The sequence below is a fragment of the Vulpes vulpes genome, chromosome 5 (assembly GCF_048418805.1).
Source record: "Vulpes vulpes isolate BD-2025 chromosome 5, VulVul3, whole genome shotgun sequence".
Classification (NCBI taxonomy): Eukaryota; Metazoa; Chordata; class Mammalia; order Carnivora; family Canidae; genus Vulpes; species Vulpes vulpes.
The window spans coordinates 78,622,560-78,647,266 of NC_132784.1; the positions used below are offsets into that span (position 1 = coordinate 78,622,560).

The window sequence follows — 24,707 nt, forward strand, 5'->3', positions numbered from 1 at the left end:
CTACCATTTGAGTTTTATGGCAAAATCAGACATTAGCATATATACAAAAATCGGAAGTCAGTATACTGAAAGTGTTTCAGGAGAAGGAAGAGATGAAATTTGTCTTAAGAAATTTGGAACATGGAATAGAGCATGTTTTGTTCCTTTTTCTTTCTCTTTTGGACTAGTTTAACTTCAGGAAGATACTTCTTTCTGTCATGCTCTATTTGTACGATAAAGACAATGAGATAGCATTGCTAAGGAACTACCTATAATGTTCGGCTGCATATGAAGTTAGGTTCCCCAGAAGCAGATCCACAGTCAGTGATTTGAGTTCAAGTAGTTTATTTGGGACTTAATGGACAGAAAGCACTGATAAAGTAGGGGGAAAGTGAGTCAGGGAAGGCTGCCAATACAGAGTTATATTAGTCAATAGGTGATACCTGTGGAAGGGACTTGATCTACTAGAAACCACTGGAAGACTGTAAACAACATGCCTCAGACCTATATCATCTGAAAGATAATGAATCAAGTATTTATCACTCTGTTTCTATTTGTCACTTATTGATCATTGACACCAGAAAAATTAAGTGTTCCACAATGAGCTGAGCATGCCCTTACAGTAAAATAAGCCTTTAGTCTAAGAGATACAGACTTTTTTCATAAAAAGCATTGGACTGAACATAGACAAAGAGTGCCAAAGGGATATGGATAGAGAACCAATAACATCTGCTACAAAAGAGTATTTAGGACAGAAAAGAAGTCTATCTGCCAACAGATCAGAATCAAATTTTTAAATTAAGTTATTAGTAATAAGTATTTTTATTCTCCATATTCCTGTCCTATGTGTCATATTGTCTGTTTGTTGTAAGCACAAAAGGGGAAAACAAGCATTTTATTTATCAATCTCTAAAAATCCAGTAGCCTAAAATTTAACTCTAACAAGTAAAATAATGGAAAGGAGAAAAAGGAAATGAATAAAATCACAGCAGTCAGAAAACAAAATAAGTGTTTAGATTATAAGTATAAATAATACAAAAATGTAAATGTAATAAACCCATTGGTCATGTACTAAATATCAATAAAACTGAGAGAAGAAAAAAATAACTACAAATGCATCTGTGTGCTAGTCAAAGGAAGAAAATATATCCCTGTATCCAGTTTAATTGCTTCTTCCCTAGATAGAAGTGATTGCCCTCATAGGGGCTGTCCCCTAGGTATTTCATGCCTATAAATTTCCTCCTGGTTCCCATTCATTAGGATCTGAAATCATATCATGACTCTACCCGACAATATTTTAAAGGACCAGACTCTGAGTATATCCCTTCGGTCACCATTTATCTAAATGAATGCTAATTCTTTCTAGTACACACACCAGTCTTTCCCCAGACTGAATGATGGCAGTGACTATGCAACCACAGCCAGGGGAAACACCCTAAGATAATAAAATAGTGAATTCTGTTGAAAGAATAACCCTTACTATGATTTTTATGGACCCATCCGCATTTCACATTTTCACAGACAAAAATTCTGTGAAATCATGGGAGAAGTAATTTATTATTTCTATACCACAAATAAGGAAACTGAGCTCAGTGTAAGGTAAATGACTCTTCTAAATACACACATACACACAAATCCATGATAGATGCAAGACTTGAACCTAGGCTTCCTAGCTCCATGTACATAATCCTTCATCTCTCCATGTCTCAGGTACCTTGGAATATTTTGACCAATACCTGAGATATGTTCCAAAATTATGTATATATCTTGTAGGTCTGAATTTCTGATTTCATACTTAGAATTCAGTATTTTCTTTTCTGATAAGCTTCTGGACTCAATATACACTTTTAGTGAAAAATGTAATTGATGCAGAAGCAGCAAGGCAGCTACCTCTTCTATATGAGTTTTTGAGCCATATCTAGTTGGACGCTTTTCCCAAAACACTGGCTTAAGTATAGGATTTGTGCAAAATATTTTAATCAGCAGAGAATAGTATTGTTTTTATGACCTTTTATGCTGCTTTCCTTTCGAGGATAGCAAAAACCTATTGTTTTGTGCTGGTCTGAGTCTATTGACAACCAATGTTGTGGCTGGATGGACCCTTGTGGTTCTTATATTTTTTGCAAGAGGTCCTCAGCAATAAACATCAGGAAACTTTGAAAGAGACAAGGTTAGTACTCAGAGGTCCTGGAAATCATATGGCACACCTAGGGCCATGCAGCAAGAAAGCTGGTCTGGGTTCTGCTTTTATTGAGGTCAAGCATAGGGACTTGGGATCACTCTTCAGTGGTGAATTTAAAATAGAGTAAATTTAAAGCATGGGAAGAGAAACATACAATTATTTTTCCAATTTCAAATGGCAGATTATCTAAATCAACCATGAGCTCTAAAACAAGGAGCCAGGAAAGGCATGAAGTCTGGCTCTTTATCCAGTGGCTGTCAAAGTGCTTATTGATATTGTTGTCTTTGAAGCAGATGCCTCAATAACCAAAGCCTAATTCAGGCACTTGCATTACAAAGAAAGAAAAACCAACTGTCAGGGTTTACACTGCCTATGATAGATGATACTCTCATTGAGCAGGTGGTAAATTCATCCTGTTTACTATGTGTTGACTTGCTCTTGAAGGCACACCTAGCCAAACAGGGTGAAGTGATATTTCTTTAGACTCCAGAAGGATCTTCATGAAACCACCAACATCTTTACTCCATTTTCACTATCATTTTCCCACAGCCTACTCTTTCATTACTTGCTCATCTGGAAAATCTGACAAGGGCAATGATTGAAGCCACAGGCATTGAAATAAGTTAGACATGGGTCTGAATCTGAATTAATCTCATGCTGGATGTGCTATATGAGTAAAGCATACAACCTGATGAATTCTCCATTTCCTTAACCTTTGAATGGGATTTGTGTGTGTATGTGTGTATATGTGTGCATGTGTGTGTACATACTCTCTCTTCCTTTATCTGATATCTATCATCCATCCATCCATCCATCCATCTTTTCATCTCTCCTTCCATTTATTATCTATCAATCTTCTATCTTTCTGTCTGTGATGTCTATCTGCCTTCCTATTTGTCATCTGTCTTTTTGAGATAAATGATAACATAAACACCATATTATGGTTCTATCCTCTGGGAATCTGATTTGGGAATGGATTTATTCCAGATGTGTGACCTTGGGGAAGTTAATACTTCTTTCTGTTCTTCCATTGATTATTACACAGAACCAGAAAGTTGGTCATGATATCTGTGAAGGTATCTTAGTTTCAACAATCTCTAACTCTTTAGATAACTTACTTATTATATATTCTTTACATCCCTATTGTGGCAGTTAGAACAATGCTTCTCAGTATTGGAATTTGTGATTATATTCTCTTATATGGTAGAAGATATTGTGTGTATTATTAAGTTAAGGATTTTGAGATGGCAATATTATACCAGATTATCCATGTGAGCCCAATAAGAACATTCCAGTTATTATAAAACATAGCAAATGCTAACCAAGAAATTATAGCTTATGCTATTATTGAATGATGAGTTCACAAAGGCAAATACTGTAAATTCCAGACATGCAATGTATTGGGGAGCCTGAAGGAAGGTGGTGGCAATAGTACTTACTAGAAAATAGATATCCCTCTGAAGACTGTAAATAAAAATAAAAAGATTTAAAGCATTGTGCTTGCTCAAAAACAATCTACAGACTAGAGTCAATCCCACAGACCTTCCATATTTATGATCCAGTTAATTGATAGTAATGACAGTAAGAATGTGTCTAAGATTAAATATGAGTCTTTCAACCCAAGCTAAAATGTGAGTCAAATGGAAGAAATTAAGCAAAAGAGGTCTAGTGAGAGTTCTCACACAGAATGGATAACAAAGCCTCCAACACAAGAGATGTAAGACAGAGTAAGACATACTGGAAGAAACAAAAGATCCGGATGGACTTAGTGAGGTGATAAAATGCAAATCACAGAGCAAAGTTACCAGACATCAAAACTCATTCACACCTCGAAGCTCTGCATGTTGCCACCAACCTTCCTATACCAACAGACATGATTGCTCCATCCTAATTACAATATTACACATAGAACTCGTCAGAATAATGCTGAACACCCACATTGTGGGTTTTTTGTTTTTTTTTTTACGCGGGGAAGAGTCCTTTATTTGTCTTTTACATGAAAACAAAATGGAGGGGGGAGAACAAAAAGGGAAATAGCCAGCTGTTTAGATTTCTCGAGTCGGAATGGGGCAGTTGGCTTTACAACAGGAATCTGGGTCCCCACAACCACAGGGCAAGTGCCACTGGACCGGAAGTGGCTTAGTGAAGCACCATTTCTACTAAGTCTTATCCCAAGCTAAGCAGACATAAGCTTACAGTGGTAGGTGACACTGGAATACTTGAGCACAGAGAGGAGGTGACATGCAGCAAGGTGACGGCGGGGCAGGCAGCGCAGGCCAGGCTAGGCTGGGAGCAGGATCAGTTCACAAAGAGCGAGTGGGTGAACTCCACGTAGTCGAAGGCAGTGGGGAGTTCGCGGCCCTTGCCATCCACGTAGGGCTTCATGTGGGAGACGCAGTAGTCGGTTTGTTCTCGAGTCAGGTTCTGATACAGCTCCTCCTTGGTCACGTAGGGCTTTCCATTGTGTGAACTGTTTGTCATGATTACTTCACTTAACGCTACAGGAACGTGGAGGTATGTTCCAATATCACCTTCATTTTACTGATGGATAAAGTGAAGCTCAGGAAACTTAGTTTAAGACAATATCTCCTGGGTGATAAATAGGAGTTCTTCTGTGTGAATGCACATGGAACATTAGCCTAGACCCCAATATTTTTGCACCCAATTCTGTATCTTCTTTAGCTTTTGTTGACTGTTTGTATCTCTAATGTTTCGTTTATCTCACTGTGCACATACACATATACTTGTGGATTGCTGTACTGTGCAACCCCAAGCATTGAACTTGGAAGAATGGATACATGATTAACTGTAAATTGAATAGGATTAAAATCAATTAAAAATCATTGATGAAAATCAGACACTTAGATCAATGGAACAGAATAGAGAATCCAGAAGTGGACCCTCAACTTTATGGACAACTAATATTCAACAAAGGAGGAAAGACTATTTACTGGGAAAAGTCTTTTCAGTAAATAGTGCTGGGAAAATTGGACATCCACATGCAGAAGAATGAAACTGGACCATTCTCTTACACCATACACAAAGATAAACTCAAGAGGGATGAAAGATCTAAATGTGAGACAAGATTCCATCAAAATCCTAGAGGAGAACACAGGCAACATCCTTTTTGAACTTGGCCACAGTAACTCCTTGCAAGATACATCCATGAAGGCAAGAGAAACAAACAAAAGCAAAAATGAACTATTGGGACTTCATCAAGACAAGAAGCTTCTGCACAGCAAAAGAAACAGTCAACAAAACTAAAAGACAACCTACAGAATGGGGGGAGAAGAGATTTGCAAATGACCTATCAGATAAAGGGCTAGTTTCCAAGATCTATAAAGAACTTATTAAACTCAACAGCAAAGAAACAAACAATCCAATCATGAAATGGTCAAAAGACGTGAACAGAAATCTCACAGAGGAAGACATAGACATGGCCAACAAACACATGAGAAAATGCTCCGCGTCACTTACCATCAGGGAAATACAGATCAAAACCACAATGAGATACCACCTCACACCAGTGAGAATGGGGAAAATTAACAAGGCGGGAAACCACAAATGTTGGAGAGGATGTGGAGAAAGGGGAAGTCTCTTGTGCTGTTGGTGGGAATGTGCACTGGTACCGCCACTCTGGAAAACTGTGTGGAGGTTCCTCAAAGAGTTAAAAATAGACCTGCCCTAAGACCCAGCAATTGCACTGTTGGGGATTTACCCCAAAGATTCAGATGCAATGAAACGCCGGGACACCTGCACCCCGATGTTTCTAGCAGCAATGTCCACAATAGCCAAACTGTGGAAGGAGCCTCTGTGTCCATCCAAACATGAATGGATAAAGAAGATGTGGTCTATGCATACAATGGAATATTACTCAGCCATTAGAAACAACAAATGCCCACCATTTGCTTCGATGTGGATGGAACTAGAGGGTATTATGCTGAGTGAAATAAGTCAATCAGAGAAGGACAAACAGTGAATGTTCTCATTCATTTGGGGAATATAAAAAATAGTGAAAGGGAATAAAGGGGAAAGGAGAAAAAATGAGGGGAAAATATCAGAAAGGGAGACAGAACATGAGAGACTCCTGACTCTGGGAAACAAGCAAGGGATGGTGGAAAGGGAGGTGGGCAGGGGTGGGGGTGACTGGGTGACAGGCACTGAGGGGGGCACTTAATGGGATGAGCACCGGGTGTTATGCTATATGTTGGAAAATTGAACTCCAATAAAAAAATTTTTTTTAAAAAATCATTGATTACATTAAGTTTGGGAACCATTCTGAATGTGTCTAAAGCCTGGCACTGTCAATAACCATGTGAACTTGAATACTCAGTTTCTTTGTTTCCAAGTTACCTATTATATATATGGGTATAATAATTAATCAACCTTATAGGGATAATGAAAGGGTTGAATAAATACATATGAACATATCGAAGTGAAAGTTAGTAGTGGACTCAAAAGACCTGATTTAGGAGTTCAATCCATTCTAGGCATTCAATCCATTCTTGGACAGTTCATTCTCTTCCTGTGGCTCGGTTTACTCATATACAAAAAGAAGAAGCTGGGAGGATGATCTGTGATGAACCTTCCTCTACAAAAGGTATAGATAGGTTATCACTAAATTGCATTGTCATTCCCATGCTTAGACATGGAGAATAGTCAAAAATAAATTATGGCAATAATAAAATAATGCTTATGGAACTTTCCTTTATTGATCATTCTGTTCTCCTCCTTCTTGTTGCCACCGAGCATCTCATGATTCTCAAATTCACATCCATGAAGAATAAATACAAAGGTGGCTGATTTCATCCTGCTGGGACTAACCAATGCCCAGAGCTGCAGATTCCTCTCTTTATAATGTTCATCTTCATTTACTTTGTCACTCTGATTGGGAACTGGGAATGATCATATAGATCTTGCTGGAATCTCATTTCCACACTCCCATGTCTTTTCCTCAGTAATTGGTCTCTGGTGATCTTCTGTTACTCCTCAACAGTCACTCCCAAGGTCATGGCTCAGCTCCTTATGGGAGATAAGGTCATCTCTACAATGCATGTGTTGCCAGATGTTCCTTTTTGGAATCTTTGTCACTGTGGAAAGTTACCTTTTAGCCTCAATGGTCTATGACTGCTACACAGCAGTGTGTAAACACCTTTGCACCACCACCATGGAAACAGGTGTGTGTGCTTGTCTGATCAATAGGTTGCTATGTCTGTAGTTTTCTGATTGATTCTTTTGATGCAGGAGACACATTCCATTTCCCTTCTGTAAGTCCTCTCTCCTATCCATCACTTTCTGAGCTATTCCAGCAGTATGGCTCTCTCTCTTGTTCTGATAGACATGTCAGTGAGCTGGTTCTTGTCTTTGTAGCAGTCTTTAACATCTTTCTTGCTCACCTAGTTATCTTGATTCCCTACTTGTTCATATTTATCATCATCCTGGAGATGCCCTCAGTTGAGGACTGCATCCACCCTGTGCCTCTCACCTCACTGCAGTGTCCATCTTCTATAGGGTAGTCATCTTCATGTACATACAGCCCACCTCCAGCCACTCTATGGACACAGACAAAATCGCATCTGTGTTCTACCTATGATCATCCCCATGCTGAACCCGCTGGTCTATAGCCTGAGGAACAAAGAGGTCAAGAATGCTTTCAAGAAAGTTGTTGAGAAGGTAAAATCATCTCTAAACTTCACCTCTCAGGGTTGTAGGATTCTCAGTGACCTAGTTCCATCTCTGTCAGATCGTCTCTATGCACTAACTCACAGTTTATAACAGCTTACAGTGCATTTAAATTACTGACATGATGGGGTACCTGGGTGGCTTGGTTAGTTAAACGTCTGCCTTCAGCTCAGGTCATGATCCCAGGGTCCTGGGATAGAGCCCTGCATTGGGCTTCTCATTCAGCAAGAGTCTGCTTCTCTCTCTCCCTCTGTCTGCCACTCCCTCTGCTTATGTTCTCTTTCTCTCTAGCAAATAAATAAATAAATTTTTTAAAAAAATAAATTACTGATATGATACTTCCTTCTTCAAAACTGTCATTAAAAAAGAAGCTAGCATGTCCAATTGTGTAACATTTGGATGAGAATAACCATGAGGACCTTAAATATTTATTAATCATGTTTATCATGAACCTTATTAATTATGTGTGACTTATTCACATGATCACATTTCCTCTACTGTGTGCCAATGCAAGTATATTTGTAAAACAGGGCTCAAACTCATAAAGACGAGTACATGCAAGGACTCCATATGTGCACATACACACAAAAGTGGGAAATCTACTAAAGTAAGTAGGTGCAATATGGCTAGTTTTAATTTAAAAAGTTAAAATAATGGTGGATCAGAATATAAATTAATGTCTAACATTTTTTATTTATCTAGCAAAAAATTCTAAGTGTCCAAAATGAAGATAAACATGAAAGAAAAACTTTTAAATCAAGATATATGTTTTTTCTTGGCATATTTTCTCCAAGCTACATAACATCTTAAAGGAGTTAATATCAATGTCTTCAGTGAGTCATTTGGTACAAAAGTACAATCATGTAATAATTTTTTAAAGTGAGAAGAAAGGGGATTGATTGATAATAAAACAGAAAGACTACCAACTCTTCAGCTGTGTAAGATAAATGCACTAAGTAATGATCATATTATCTATTTTTTCTCCCTGGAAATACTATAAGATGGCTAGTGCTCCTTAGGGACACTTTAGTTTCAGATGAGCTACAACATGTCCTGCCCGCTCTCGTACTCCCTCCCTCCATGTCCCTCACACTGAGTCCCCTGCTGTTCCTAGACAATCTCATCTCCCTCCTGCCTCAGGGTCTTTGTACTTGCTGCTGCCAGTGCTCAGAAAGCTCCCTCACTTCCCTCAGATCTTTACTTAAATGTTATTGTATCATAGTCACATCACCCCCCATGGACACTGTTTCCAACTTGCTTTACTCTTCATAGTCCTGATCACTCCTCAACTATTTCTATTTACTTGCTTGTTAGCTTGTTTGTTCATTTACCCATCTACCTAGAATGCACATTGCATTGCACAAAGAGTGGCTTTGTCTTCTTTTCTAACAACTTCATTCCCAATAATTAAATTAGGGCCTGTTTCATACTAATTCCTCAAAAAACATTTGTTAAATTAATGAATAAACTAATTGTTTGAAAAAAACTAATTGTTTGAGTCCAACAATAAATATATTTAAATCACTGATAACTATAGACATTGCCCATTATATATTTCTTTTTTTTCAATCAACGAGCCATTTAATTGCTATCTGAAGAAGAGCATCCGTCCTTGTTTTGTTTTGTTTTTCCAATATCATGTCTTTTTTTTTAATTGGAGTTAAATTTGCCAACATTTAGTATAACACCCAGCGCTCATCCCACCAACTGCCCCCCTCAGTGCCCATCACCCAGTCACCCCAACACCCCGCCCCGCCCACCTCCCTTTCCACTTATATAATTCTTTAGAAAAGAACCCTAGAGCATTTCATGCAATGTGGTTGGTTTTTTCGATATTCTTTCACTCAGTATCTGAATTTCCCACTTTTGGACAAATAAATTTTTGGAAATTACACTATAAAGTGGATTACATCAAACCATCTTAACTCTTTTCTATTAGGAATTTCTCATTAAGTGGAAAATAATACATGAAATAAATTCTATTTAGTACATCATCAAAAGACAAAATATGGGACTATAAGAAGTTTCTTGATTCAATTTGCAAAATTCTTTAATAAATAATGATTACTCATCTAACTCCAATGATTCTAAATATGCACTGAAAATGTAAGCAAGATTTATAACATTAAATGTAAACTATTTCAGTGTGCTAATAACTATGTGTTTTTTTAAGATTGTATTATTTATTTATTCATGAGACACACACACACAGAGAAAGAGAGAGAGAGAGAGAGAGGCAGGCAGAGATACAGGCAGAAGGAGAAACAGGCTCCATGCAGGAAGCCTGACGTGGGACTCGATCCTGGGTCTCCAGGATCAGGCCCTGGGCTGAAGGCAGCACTAAACTGCTGAGGCACTGGGGCTGCCCAATAACTATGTATTTTATTTGATTTTCAGATGAGTTCAATTTTATTATGAAGGTACACAAAGTGAGAGTCTCAAAGTCCTATCTCATTAGCTGCTCTGAGAAAAGACAACATACATTTACTCCATCATGCATATTGGGAAAATCTTAGAAATTGTGTAAAGCAAAGAATAATTGTGGACTAGATTGTAGAGTATACATTTAATGAGAGTTGTATCCCCACCATCCAACCAAACCACTCAAAGTCATCTACCAACTTCCTATCACTATGGCCTATTGTCAGTACTTAGTCTTGATATTGCTTAACTTACCAGCAGCTCTGACACTTGCATTCCCTCTTGATGAATTTCTCATCAACTGGTTTCCAGGACACCACTCCCCTTCTCTGGCTATGCATCTGTCCAATCTTTCATTGAGAAAAATCCAACTCTTGGTCCTTGAAATACTTCACTCCTCTCTGCCTACATTCTTTTACCTGTGTTCTCATTCCCATAGCCAAGTATCATCTACCTGCTGTAAACTCCAAATTTATACCTCCATTTTAATGCTAAGCCTTTCCTGGTGGTGTTGGAGAGGCATCTCAAGCTTCTTATGCTCCAGGTGAAATTCATGGCTTCTCTTCACCCATACCTCCTACTACCATGCCTTCCACATCTCACACAGTAGTCATCTTATCCTTCTAGTTTCTTAGGCAGAAAGGCTACCATTTTTCCTACCCTCCACATCCACTATATCAGCAAATCACATCATCTCATTATTTCAAATACATTAAAAACAATCTGGCCAACTTGGAAGAATATAATACCACATATGACCTGGAAGAAACAAAAAATAGACAATTAAACAAATAAAATATAATTTCAGAGATTTATTTAAATCTATGAAGAAAAGAATAGATAAGGGATAAGCTATTTGAGATGGTGTGTTTGAGAAAGGGGCTTTTAAAGAGGCAATCTAAGGTCTAGGAAAAGAGGATCCACTAGGACAAAAACAAGCTGAAGACCTAGTTTTGGAGATAAAAGTAGCCTTTCAGCTTCAGGTACAAGTTGCGTGGTGGAATATGAGTTTTCATCAAAGAACATTCTTTTTTTCTTCCAGGTATTGAGATTTCAACTAAGTACACTGCATTTTAGATAGGGTTTAAATCTTGAAATCGATTTTGTAGGTCTTTTTTGGGCTTATGACTGAATCCTTGTTAATGGAGTGTACTCAGAAGTCATGTGGACAGTGACTATATAACTTTCTTGTAAAGAAATTATCTTTCCTTCAACTCATCTCTTCCTCCTTTCCTGCGGAGAGAATAGTTTTGATGAGGACAGAATTTCAACACCCTAGGAGATGGTAGAGAGAGATGAGGGGGACCTGGCCCTGAATGACCAAGACACACCATGTCCAGATAGTTCATTTTCATCTTGCTACATTACCTTCCACTGTTTGAGAATAAATTGCTGTTATACTTAACCCACCATACTTCGGCTTTCTTTCTTTATAAAATGAGCAGTTTAACCTCATTTCTAATTGTGGTAGATTAACTATGGGCACAAATTCTTTGCAGCTGTTTTCCTCAGGAGATGCGGTCCTTCTTCATGCTTGCATTGGGGCCAGCCCTTTGACTCCATTGCCTAGTATTTGTGATAGAAAAAATGTTGTGTGACTTAGGAGTCTAGACTTCAAGAAATCCTTCAGTTTTACTTTCACATTGAAAATGCTAAGTGAGAAATCTGGTCTATCCTCTGGAGGATGGAAGACCATGTGAAAAAGAGGTAGAGACTAACCAGAATCAACAGTTAGAAATGTGAATAGGGCCACCTTGAACCTTTCAGCCCAGCTGACTGTGCGGAAAATATGCAACCTCATGAATGAGCCCGTGTGAAAGCAGCAAAGGAACTACCCCATCAACCACAGAACTGTGAGAACTGTTGCATTAGGCATTGTGATATTTTGCTACACAACAATAGATAGCTGGTTAACTATGCAGCTTTTATAATCTCTCTAATTGATCTATGGGCCAAACAGAATCTTTAGCTTCTTGGTGACTTTCCTAAAAGCATTATTCACCTCTTTATTCCTTAGACTGTAGACAATAGGGTTCAACATGGGGACTATTATGGTATAGAACACAGATGCCATTTGGTCATTGTCCATAGAATGACTAGAACTAGGTTGTAAGTACATGAACATGACAGTTCCATAGAAGATGGTTACAGCAGTGAGGTGTGAGGCACAGGTGGAGAAGGCTTTCTTCCTTCCCTCAGCTGAGCGCATCCTCAGGATGGCAATGAATATGAACAGATAGGAGGTCAAGATAACTATAAGAGCAAAACAGACATTGAAAGCTGCTAAGATAAAGAGCACAATCTCATTTAGGTAGATATCGGAGCAGGAAAGAGCTATAATTGGGGGAATATCACAGAAAAAGTGATGGACCACATTGGAATGACAGAAGGAGAGGCAAAAGGTGAATCCAGTGTGGATGGAAGATTCAATAAAGCCCCAGACATAGCAGCCTACTGCCATCTGAGCACACAAGCTGGTGGTCATAGTGGTGGTATAATGTAAGGGCTTACATACTGCTGCATGCCGATCATAAGCCATGACAGCTAGCAGGAAACAGTCTACACTGGCAAAAGCCACAAAGAAAAGCATCTGAGCAACACATCCACCATAGGAGATTACTTTATCCCCTGTGAGAAGCCCAGCCATCACCTTGGGAGTAACAGCCGAGGAGTAAACACAGTCCACCAGAGACAGGTTACTGGGGAAGATATACATGGGAGTATGGAGACGAGAGTCCAACAGAATCAACATGATAATTCCAAGATTTCCAATGAGAGTAGTGAAATAAATGAGAGTGAATGTTATAAAGAGAGGGACTTGCAGTTCTGGGTTGTCAGTTAGCCCCAAGAGCATAAACTCATTCACCTCAGTGCTGTTCTCCATGGATAATATTTTGAAATTGTGGTTCACCTGTAAAAACCAGAAGGCAAAATGGATAAGTTACTTATTCATGGAAAAGGACCCAGAGCTCACCCATGTCACCCAAATACATGAGTGCACCATGACACCATTACCACTGCAGGGTTCCCAGTAACCCCAAGACTGGCATCTTCTGACATCCATCTTTCAGTGTGTAAGGGTATGCTTGTCAGTTCCTGACCTCACTGAGATATGCCAAACAACTCCTCAGTTATCTTCAAAATGGCCATTGCCTATTTTTATGTGGGTTGAAGGTTTCTGTGATTTTTTTTATCCCCTTAGAAAAGCGGTATAAATATTCCTGCGCTTTAATTTCTTTCTCTGAAAAAAACTAAGTGGATATGGTGTTTCCTACTTTTACTATATTACAAGATCCTTACAGCAATTTAAAAAGGCACTTTGAAAATAACACAAGTATTTCCAGAGGTAGTATATTGTGATGGCTAAAAATATGGTCTCTAAAGTGATGTTTCTGCATTCAAACCCTGGTGTTCCCACTTGCTAGCTGGTAATCCTGAGCAAGTCACAGCCTTTCTGTGGGTCAGTTTAAAACAGGGATGATAATAATAGTATTTCACAAAGCTGCTTGGAGGGATCCCTGGGTGGCTCAGTGGTTTAGCATCTGCCTTCAGCCCAGGGTGTGATCCTGGAGACCCAGAATGGAGTCCCACATCAGGTTCCCTGTGTGGAGCCTGCTTCTCCCTCTGCCTATGTCTCTGCCCCTCTCTCTCTTTCTCTCTCTCTCTCTCTCTCTCGCTCTCTCTCTCTCTCTCATGAATAAATAAATAAAATCTTTTAAAAAAAGAAATTGAGGAAGACACAAAGAGATGGAAAAATATTCCATGCTCATGGATTGGCAGAATTAATATTGTGAAAATGTCAATGTTACCCAGGGCAATTTACACGTTTAATGCAATCCCTATCAAAATACCATGGACTTTCTTCAGAGAGTTAGAACAAATTATTTTAAGATTTGTGTGGAATCAGAAAAGACCCCGAATAGCCAGGGGAATTTTAAAAAAGAAAACCATATCTAGGGGCATCACAATGCCAGATTTCGGGTTGTACTACAAAGCTGTGGTCATCAAGACAGTGTGGTACTGGCACAAAAACAGACACATGGATCGGTGGAACAGAATGGAAAACCCAGAAGTGGACCCTGAAATGTATGGTCAGCTGATATTCAATAAAGGAGGAAAGACTATCCATTGGAAGAAAGACAGTTTCTTCAATGAATGGTGCTGGGAAAGTTGGACATCCACATGCAGAAGAATGAAACTGGACCACTCTCTTTCACCATACACAAAGATGAACTCAAGGTGTATGAAGGATCTGAATGTGAGACAAGATTCCGTCAAAATCCTAGAGGAGAACACAGGCAACACCCTTTTTGAACTCAGCCACAGTAGCTTCTTGCAAGATACATCCAGGAAGGCAAAAGAAACAAAAGCAAAAATGAGCTATTGGGACTTCATCAAGATAAGAATCTTTTGCACAACAAAGGATACAGTCAACAAAACTAAAAGACAACCTACAGAATGGGAGAAGATATTTTCAAATGACGTATCAGATAAAGAGCTAGTTTCCAAGATCTATAAAGAACTTATTAAACTCAACAGCAAAGAAAAACAATCCAATCATGAAATGGGCAAAAGACATGAAGAGAAATCTCACAGAGGAAGACATAGACATGGCCAACACGCACATGAGAAAATGCTCTGCATCACTTGCCATCAGGGAAATAGAAATCAAAACCACAATGAGATACCACCTCACACCAGTGAGAATGGGGAAAATTAACAAGGCAGGAAACCACAAATGTTGGAGAGGATGCGGAGAAAAGGGAACCCTCTTACACTGTTGGTGGGAATGTGAACTGGTGCAGCCACTCTGGAAAACTGTGTGGAGGTCCCTCAAAGAGTTAAAAATAGACCTGCCCTACGACCCAGCAATTGCACTGTTGGGGATTTATCCCAAAGATTCAAATGCAATGAAATGCCGGGACACCTGCACCCCAATGTTTCTAGCAGCAATGTCCACAATAGCCAAACTGTGGAAGGAGCCTCCGTGTCCATCTCAAGATGAATGGATAAAGATGTGGTTTATGTATACAATGGAATATTCCTCAGCCATTAGAAATGACAAATACCCACCATTTGCTTCAACGTGGATGGAACTGGAAGGTATTATGCTGAGTGAAGTAAGTCAATCGGAGAAGGACAAACATTATATGTTCTCATTCATTTGGGGAATATAAATAATAGTGAAAGGGAATATAAGGGAAGGGAGAAGAAATGTGTGGGAAATATCAGAAAGGGCGACAGAACATGAAGACTCCTAACTCTGGGAAACGAACTAGGGGTGGTAGAAGGGGAGGAGGGCGGGGGTGGGGGTGAATGGGTGACGGGCACTGAGGGGGACACTTGACAGGATGAGCACTGGGTGTTATTCTGTAAGTTGGCAAGTTGAACACCAATAAAAAATAATTTTACTTAAAAAAAAAGCTGTTGGAGAATTTAATGAGTTGATATGTTTGAATTACCCAAAATACTGTCTGATAGTTAGTGTGCAATAAATGGCAAATTTTACTATTATTAAATAAATATTACTATTATTTTCAATAGTATGTATATCAGGTTGCTGAAAAAATTACAAAAGAAACTCCACACTATTATTGGAACCACACTACTAAAGAAATTTAAGTGGGTGAGTATCCTCACAACTTAAATTCAAATCCGTTTAAATAAACATACTATTTTTAAAAATATTAACAACAAAATTTGGGAGCCAAGCATCAGGAATGATAACAGTACAAATGTTGGGATGCCATCTTTCATGGCATGATTCCTGCAAAAAGAATCTATTGAAGATTGTTCCAATTTTTTTAGCCAACTTCATAATCTCATCATAAAATAGCCTCCACAATTCTCAGAATCCAGGCTACATATCTGGTCAACCCTGATAAAGTCTTACATAATGAATCCCTTAATGCCAGAATTATTCAGCCCTGGATATCTTTCCCTCACACTCCACATGTAGTCCATGAGCACATTTTGTCACATGTATCTTCAAAATATATCCTGAATTCTTGTCTTTGTCACCACCTCCCATGCTCTAGGCTACGCCATCACTTAGGCCATGCATGGTAAGAACTGAGGACCACAGCAGGTTGCTGGAAAAGGTAAGAAGAGAAAATCTGAGGTGAGATGCAGACATGAGAGCTGAAAGACAGTGGAAGCCAAGGAGTAGAACCTGAAGATGCTAAAGTTTCATCTTTTCAAGTAGATAGTAAATGTGTTCTGTAGGCCATGTCTTTTTAATGCTAACAAAAATAGTATCAGCAGAGTACCTGGGTGGCTCAGTTGGTTTAGTGTAAGACTCTTGGTTTCAGCTCAGGTCATGATCTCAGGGTCATGAGAACAAGCCCTGTGCAGGGCTTTGCCCTCAGCATAGAGTCTGCTTGAGATTCTCTCTCTCCCGCTGCCCCTCCCCCCACCACTCACATGAGTGCTCTCTTTCTCTCTTTCTCTCTCAAAATAAATAGATCTTTAAAAACTCCAATAATATCAGTTGTAGTGAGTAGTAAGGCACTACTGCTACTTGTTCACAGAAGTCTAAAACCTTTGATTGAGGGCAGCTCAGGTGGCTCAGAGGTTTAGCGCCACCCTCAGCCCAGGGTGTGATCCTGGAGACCTGGGATTGAGTCCCACGTTGGGCTCCCTGCATGGAGCCTGCTTCTTCCTCTGCCTGTCTCTCTGACTGTCTCTTTCTCTCAGTATCTCTCATGAATAAATAAATAAAATCTTTAAAAAAGAAAATGAAACCTTTGATTGAGGGCATCTGCAAAGTCTGTGCTATGCTGCACATGAGACTATGCTTTGTTAACACAGGACCAGGTACTTCGAATGTGCTTTATTAACAGGCTCACTAAAAGCTCATTCAGAGATTCACTCGTTTATTTGTGTATTCACTTATTCATCTTTTAAGTCATTACCTCAACAAACATATATTGAATGCGTACCACTTTCTAAGTGCTCTCCTAAGTACCAGGATGGCAAATGATGAGAAAAATACCATCCCTATTATTTCAGAAAAATCATTGTTTTCCTAATCAATAAAGGTTGCTGTAACATCTGGATTCTAGCTGAGTAGCCTGGAAGCACGAGAATATTAAAACCTTGGGTATTAAAGTCTGAAAAATCCATGCAAAGTTGTTGCCCTTGTAACTTCACATAGCACATCTTCTGATACCACAATCTAAACAGACCATAGATCTGAGCTAAAAATTTACCTTGCCCTTCAAGGAAGGTGACACAACTTCACTTGTGATCTTCAAATTGCTAGTGCCACTCAAAAAGAAAGAAAGTGTCCTGTTGATCTCTTTGCTTAATGTCTGGTCACAAAAATTGAGGTTCTCTAGAGGCATGGAGATAGAAAAGGTAATTACTAGTTGAGGATTATAAAGTATTCTCCAGCCTGTCACACAGAGATGCTTGAGGAAAAGCAGGAGAAAGTCTCTGAATAAACTCTATAAAGTACTGAGCAACTCCAGGAAAGAATCATCATACCTACCATGGACAACATTTTAGGTTGGGATTTTATCCCAGTTTATCTCATAGGCTCAGAGTAATATGTCCATGAGATAAGGCCACTCAGGAAAATGGACAGCCTTTTACATTAAAATTTACAAAAAGAACACCAAAGAGCCTTTGACGCACAGACTGGTCCCTCCAAAGCGATGTCAAATAGAGTCATATTGGGATGTTAGAAGCTAATGACAGGGAACCAGAGGGATTTATACATACATGAACTTCCCAGTGGAATAGATACCCAAGAGAGCAACCAATGAGTCTATTCATGTAGACAAGAAGCAATTAGAGAACCAGTTTAGTTTGTTAAGGCATAGCATTGATGTATTTACATTACTTAGGATGATTTCTTCCTGATAATGCAGACTTCTTTAGAAGTTCCCCTTAACCCTCCCAGTGGCGATCAGATAGAATCATGAGAGAGGTCATGGAAACCAGGCCAGCGCATTATGGAAGTTGTGTTGTCCCACAGCTACACGACCTCCTAAAATTCATGTGAAGAAGTTACAGGTTATATAATCCTGCTTCAGTGTCCTCATTTATAAAATGAAGACAATGATAGTGCCTACTTCATACAGTTGTCATGAGAAACAAAACCTGGTACACAGTTAACTGTCACCCAACATTATAAAAAATAATTGCGAAGCCTTACTTTTTTTGTGAGAGAGACTCCATTCATTTCTGAAAGTGCCCATTGTCTCTAAAAGAAATAATTTATCCCTCAGAGGCCTTAGGAGTCACCATGTCTTGATTCCAAAGGCCCTATTATGGTGGAGTTGAGGTGTGTGTTAAAAATTAACAAAATGAGAAGTAAGACACAGGAGAATTCAAATATGAGCTGCTTAAACTGACAAAGCAAGAAAATAAAAATTCATCTGTAGCATATTCGCTTTGCCCACTGACTTCCAGAGAAAGCTGAATGACCCAGGGACTCAACAAAAAAATCTCAGATATATTTCTTTTTTAAAAATATTTTATTTATTTATTCATGAAAGACACAGAGAGAGGCAGAGACACAGGCAGAAGGAGAAGCAGGCTCCCAGCAGAATTCGATCCTGGGACCCTAGGATCATGACCTGAGACAAAGGCAGACGCTCAACCACTAAGCCACCCAGGCATCCCTCCCCCATATATTTCTACATAGAAACTGACCACCATGAGCTGAGATATAACATTTTCCTGGATGCCTTCTACCCAAACACTTCCTATTTTTGATAATTGCCCACTATGTGAAATGTGGTAGGAAACTGTAACTGTACAGCACTGTGTTCACAATCCCTCTAGAGAAGACTCCAGAGTGGGGCATGCATGAAGATCCTGGTTCTGTCCAAACTGTCCTGGACTTGGAGGAGTTAATTAATGTGCCAAAGCCTCAGTTTCCTCATAAGTAAAGTGGGATTTACAACAGCACGTATCTGTAAAGTTGCTGTAAGGATTAAATTAATTAAGACATGTAAAACACTACAAACATGGTCAATGTACTAGGAAGTGGTGTATTTGAGAATGGTTATTATTATTATTATTATTATTATTATTATTACGCTTACTATGCTCACAGCTCAGCTAGCAGCAAAAGAACTTATCTCAGCCAAAGGGTTGCAATGAATACCGTACAGAAGTTAGGATAATTAGAATTTATTGACAGTCGGTGTTGTGGCATATGACATTAGCAAGAGTCCAACAGTTGTGGTAGTGGTAGCCATTGAGAGTAGTGTCAAAGGCAGAAATGGTGGATGTGCCAGAGGAATTGTCTTAACAAAACTGTTCCAGGGGTTTTGTCTTGCCTGTGGTTCCTGCCTTTTGGCTTTCTTTGTTTAACATTGATTTTCTTGGCCTAAATTATCCAGTGTTCCCTTTGGTTTGTGAGCACCCTTTGATTCTTCTAATACATTTCTTTTATGCTTAAGTTAGCCACAGTTGATTTCTGTCGTGTACATCTGAGATCACCTCTCCCCCCTACATTATCACAGACATCTATGTGGTAGGCAGGGGTGGTGACAGTGGGGGGAGCCCAAACAGGAAAAGCAGATTGGCACTACTACTTTTGCTCAAATTCCTGAGTTTTTGTCTCTCACCTTTAACTCTCAAATGGCCCATAACTAGACTTCTTGACACAACCTGCCAAGCATCAAGAATCTTAAATTACAAATTTATATCATAAATATGGGAAAAGCTGACATGCTTCTTTGTCTCTTCTTACTCCTATCTTGGCATACTTAACTCACCTGTTTTGTATCAACTTTGTTCTAGTGGAGGAATATTCCACTCAGTTGGCTGGGAAAGAAAAGGTTTTTTTTAAACCTATCATTTATAACAGCGTGGATGGAACTGGAGGGTATTATGCTGAGTGAAATAAGTCAGTCAGAGAAAGACAATTATCATATAGTTTCACTCATATGCAGAATATAAGAAATAGTGAAAGAGACTATAAGGGAAAGGAGAGGAAATTGAATGGGGAAAAATCAAAGACAAAGACCTTGAGAGACTCTTAACTGTGGGAAACAAACAGAGGGTGGCTGAAGGGGAGGTGGGTGGCGGAATGGAGTAATTGCATATGGGCATTAAGAAGGGTATGTGGGAAATGAACAAGGGGTGGTGGAAAGGGAGATGGGCGGGAGGTGGGGGGACTGGGTGACGGGCACTGAGGGGGGCACTTGATGGGATGAGCACTGGGTGTTATGCTATATGTTGGCAAATTGAACTCCAATAGAAAGAAAGAAAGGAAAGAAAGAAAGAAAGAAAGAAAGAGAAGAAAGAAAAGAAAGAAAGAAAAAAAGATATGTGATGTGAGAGCACTGGGTGTTATATATAACTGATGAAAACAATTATTGAAAACTACACCTGCAACTAATGATGTACTATATGTTGGCAAATTGAATTTAAATTAAAAAAATAAAAAATAAATAGAAGTAAAAATAAGTAAATAATTTTTTTAAAAAGCCATGAAGTAGGAGCATATTTGGATCAGTTTCTCAGGTTTCCAAATCCAGCAAAATGTAAATAAAAATTTATAATAGTTTCTTTTACTAAGCAAAAGACAAAAAAATAAGCCAAAGCATAGAAAGTACCCAAATCCTAACATCAGATAAATGCATTACCACTAAGGGAAGATACAAGTAAACATTTATCATGAACATAGATACAAAAATCCTCAGCAAAATATTACCAAACCAAATCCAGTAGTGTATAAAAGAATTAAACACAGTGATTAAGTGGGAATTATTCCAGGTATGCAAGGCTGAGCCAACATTTGAAAATCAATAGATGTAATCGACCATATCAATATGCTAATAAGGAAAACATGATCGTATCACTTGCTGCTGAAAAAGCAGTTGACAAAATCCAATATTGATTCATGATAAAAACTGTCAGTGAGCTAGCACCAGAGGAAAAGAAGTCATGCACAGGAAGTGGGGGAGGCTGGAAAGAACCTTATCTTTATCTTATTACAGGTATAGATGGGTAGATATAGAAATAAGCGTAATTGTGTGTGGGTGTATATTTCCTAGTTTTGTCTTCTAAGGTCATCTGGAAGTGACATCCAAGTAACAATGAGCCTACCTAGCTCCTAAACCTTATTTTCTAAATAGTATTCTCTAATAGATGGAAGCAGGGCTCTCTGGAGAAAGAACTGATTCTAAGGCTGGAGCAGGGTCAATGCAAGATGAGTCTGAGCATCTTGTCATGCTCCAACAGAAATGTTCAAAACTAAAAAGATGGGGGCATGTCAAAAGGAAATAAGGCAAACTCAAAGAGCTCCCAATGACCAAACATGAAACCATCTGAGTAAATAAATAATATCAGATTATAACCCAAAGTATACAATAACTATGTGATCCCACCATACTGATATAAACAAATGATTGAAGAAATAAATAAATGGTGAAAGAAACGGATTCTCCCTTCACAAGAATTCTAAATCATTTATTTATATATTCCCCTCTCCTCCCAGAGGTGGACCTTAGTCCCCCACTGCCTGGAGTCTAAGGCAGCCTTAGTAAGTTACTACAAATGATAGAATATAAAGAAAGGAGGACATTGCTTCACACTGGACAAACTGGCAAAGCTATCTTGGTTTCATGATCGAAGGTAATATCACGGTGCCAAGTCATGTTGTGAATGTGGATCTCAGATATAACATAATGAAAAGGGAACTTCCTGTTCTTGACAGAAAACCCATATCCCTTATCTAACCATGCTCCCCCCCAAAACCCCAGGCAACTGCAAACTGAAAGCCATTCTACAAAATATCTGACTCGCACTCCTCAAAACTGTCCAAGTCATGTCCTAGACACTGTCATAGGCCAGAGGAAACCAAGGAGCCATGACAACTCAATTTGCTGTTGTTCCTGACATGTAATCTAGAAGAGAAAAGGACTTTCCTGGGGGAAAAAAAAAAGATAAAATCCAAGTAAAATCTAAAGTTAAGAGACTAGTAATGCCAAGATTGGCTTCTTAGTTTTGACAAAGCTACCATGTTAAAGTAACATATTAGTAACAGGGGAAACTAGGGCAGGAGGGATGTATGGGAACTGACAGTAATATCAGTTGTAAGTTTTTTAAAATTTAGAACATCCTAGAATTTTAAAATTATTTAAAATGATAATAAAATGGTTCCAGCAAGAGAAACATCACCTTTTCCATAGACTTTAGGGCCAGAAGGGAATGTATGCTAGTATCCCACTAGCATGATACTGGTGAGATGAACTGGTAACTTATCCTAGTATCTGTATGACCACCTTCAAGCATTCAAGCACAGGTTTATAAATCTTGAGATGTGATGTCGAATGCTTCTGGTTGTATAGAGATAGAAAGAGAAGAAGACACAGATGCAGATATCCTTGGGTAGCTTTATTATGGCTAACAGGAGGACCAAAGTTAAATGATAATTATTGTAACTCACACCAGGATATTGAATGCAGGTTATGATTGCATTCAATAAAGATGTTTAGAATCACTGAAGTTAATTGTACATTCAACATATATGAAGTAATTTTCTAAATAGAATCAGAGTTAATCTTTTAATACTTTCCTCTTTTAGGTCTTTTAACAATTTACTAAATAGAATTTTATTGTGTAACTTGCCACTTCATGGGACGATTCCTAAGGAAAAAATAAGAGACGGTTTCAGATGACCCACTGGATGGTGTGGGTTCCAAAAAGATCCCTGCATCTAAAATTCAGAATCCAAGGACTGAGTGAGACTGTAGATAAAAATTGTCCACAAAGTAGAAGAGTAAAACATTCAAGAACATTCTTGAGTAATATTCCATTGTATACATAAACCACATCTTCTTTATCCATTCATCTTTCGATGGACACCGAGGCTCCTTCTCAGCGATTAGAAACGACAAATACCCACCATTTGCTTCAACGTGGATGGAACTGGAGGGTATTATGCTGAGTGAAGTAAGTCAATCGGAGAAGGACAAGCAGTGTATGTTCTCATTCATTTGGGGAATATAAATAATAGTGAAAGGGAATATAAAGGAAGGGAGAAGAAATGTTGGGAAATATCAGGAAGGGAGACAGAACATAAAGACTCCTAACTCGGGAAACGAACTAGGGGTGGTGGAAGGGGGGAGGAGGGCGGGTGTTGGAGGGGAATGGGTGACGGGCACTGAGGTGGACACTTGACGGGATGAGCACTGGGTGTTTTTCTGTATGTTGGTAAATTGAACACCAATAAAAATTAATTAAAAAAAAAAAAGAACATTCTTGAAATGTTCTAAATTATCTTTAGAAGGATTACTTATTAGTGGTGTGATAGGATTATCAGTGGCTCAAAGATCCAACATGTTGACCTAGTGTGCTCACAAGAAATCTAGTTCATTCATTTCACAAAAGAATCTTGAGCCAGACATTCTTTAATGCACTGGGAATAGAGGTATGAACACCACAGACGAAAGGCACCACTGGGCAGCCCGAATGGCTCAACGGTTTAGCGCCGCCTTCAGCCCAGGGCGTGATCCTGGAGACCCGGAATGGAGTTCCATGTTGGGCTCCCTGCACGGAGCCTGCTTCTCCCTCTGCCTGTGTCTCTGCCTCTCTCTGTGTCTCTCATGAAGAAAGAAAGAAAAGAAAAGAAAAGAAAGAAGAAAGAAAGAGAGAAAGAAAGAGAGAAGAAAGAAAGAAAGAAAGAAAGAAAGAAAGAAAGAAAGAAAGAAGAAAGAAAGAAAGAAAGAAAGAAAGAAAGAAAGAAAGAAGAAAGAAAGAAAGAAAGAAAGAAAGAAAGAGAGAAGAAAGAAAGAAAGAAAGAAAGAAAGAAAGAAGAAAGAAAGAAAAGAAAAGAAAAGAAAAGAAAAAAAGAAAAGAAAAGAAAAGAAAAAAAGAAAAGAAAAGAAAAGAAAGAAAGAAAGAAAGAAAGAAAGAAAAGAAAGAAAGAAAGAAAGAAAGAAAGAAAGAAAGAAAGAAAGGGCACCACTTGGTGAGTTTACATTCTAGTTAGTAGATATAGATGAACAGGTTAGCATATAAAAATAAGTGAATGTTAATATAAACTATGAAGAATAGAACAGGCTGAGGGAAGGAGGTCCATGAGGAGTGAAGTGACCATTCTATATGGGGAGTCACACCTATAGGACAGGTAACAACATTTAAGGAGAGTCGTGAAGAAAGCAAGGGAACAAGGGAACATTCCAAGCAAAGAGAACAGCAGGTACAAAAGTCCTGAGGTAGGAGTACGCCTGGAATTACAAACGAATGACAAGGAAGTCCTTGTGAATGATGTGGAGTCCACAATTGGGAGAGTGATAACAGATGGTGCAGATCAACTAAAGTATAAGTGAATAAGGGACAATAACCATTTCAAAGCATCTACAGACAGAAAAAAAATGTATCTGTTACTCTTACTGCAGTATTTTTACTCAGTGTGAGGAATTGGTAGTCATGTGCACATAAATGGAAAAAGACCTGTTATTATCTCTTAAGATTT

The 24,707-nt window shown here is 38.7% G+C and overlaps 1 protein-coding gene and 1 pseudogene across 1 annotated transcript; one reads left to right on the forward strand and one right to left on the reverse strand.

Moving 5' to 3' along the window:
• The first annotated feature begins 4,640 nt into the window (after positions 1–4,640).
• Positions 4,641–7,936, forward strand: LOC112930525 (olfactory receptor 5B3-like; annotated as a pseudogene).
• A 4,273-nt stretch (positions 7,937–12,209) lies between these two features.
• LOC112930524 (olfactory receptor 5B12-like) lies at positions 12,210–13,151 on the reverse strand. Its single transcript, XM_026012873.2, has one exon. The coding sequence runs from the start codon at positions 13,146–13,148 to the stop codon at positions 12,210–12,212; it is 939 nt and encodes a 312-aa protein (XP_025868658.2). The 5' UTR covers positions 13,149–13,151.
• Between the last annotated feature and the right edge of the window lie 11,556 nt (positions 13,152–24,707).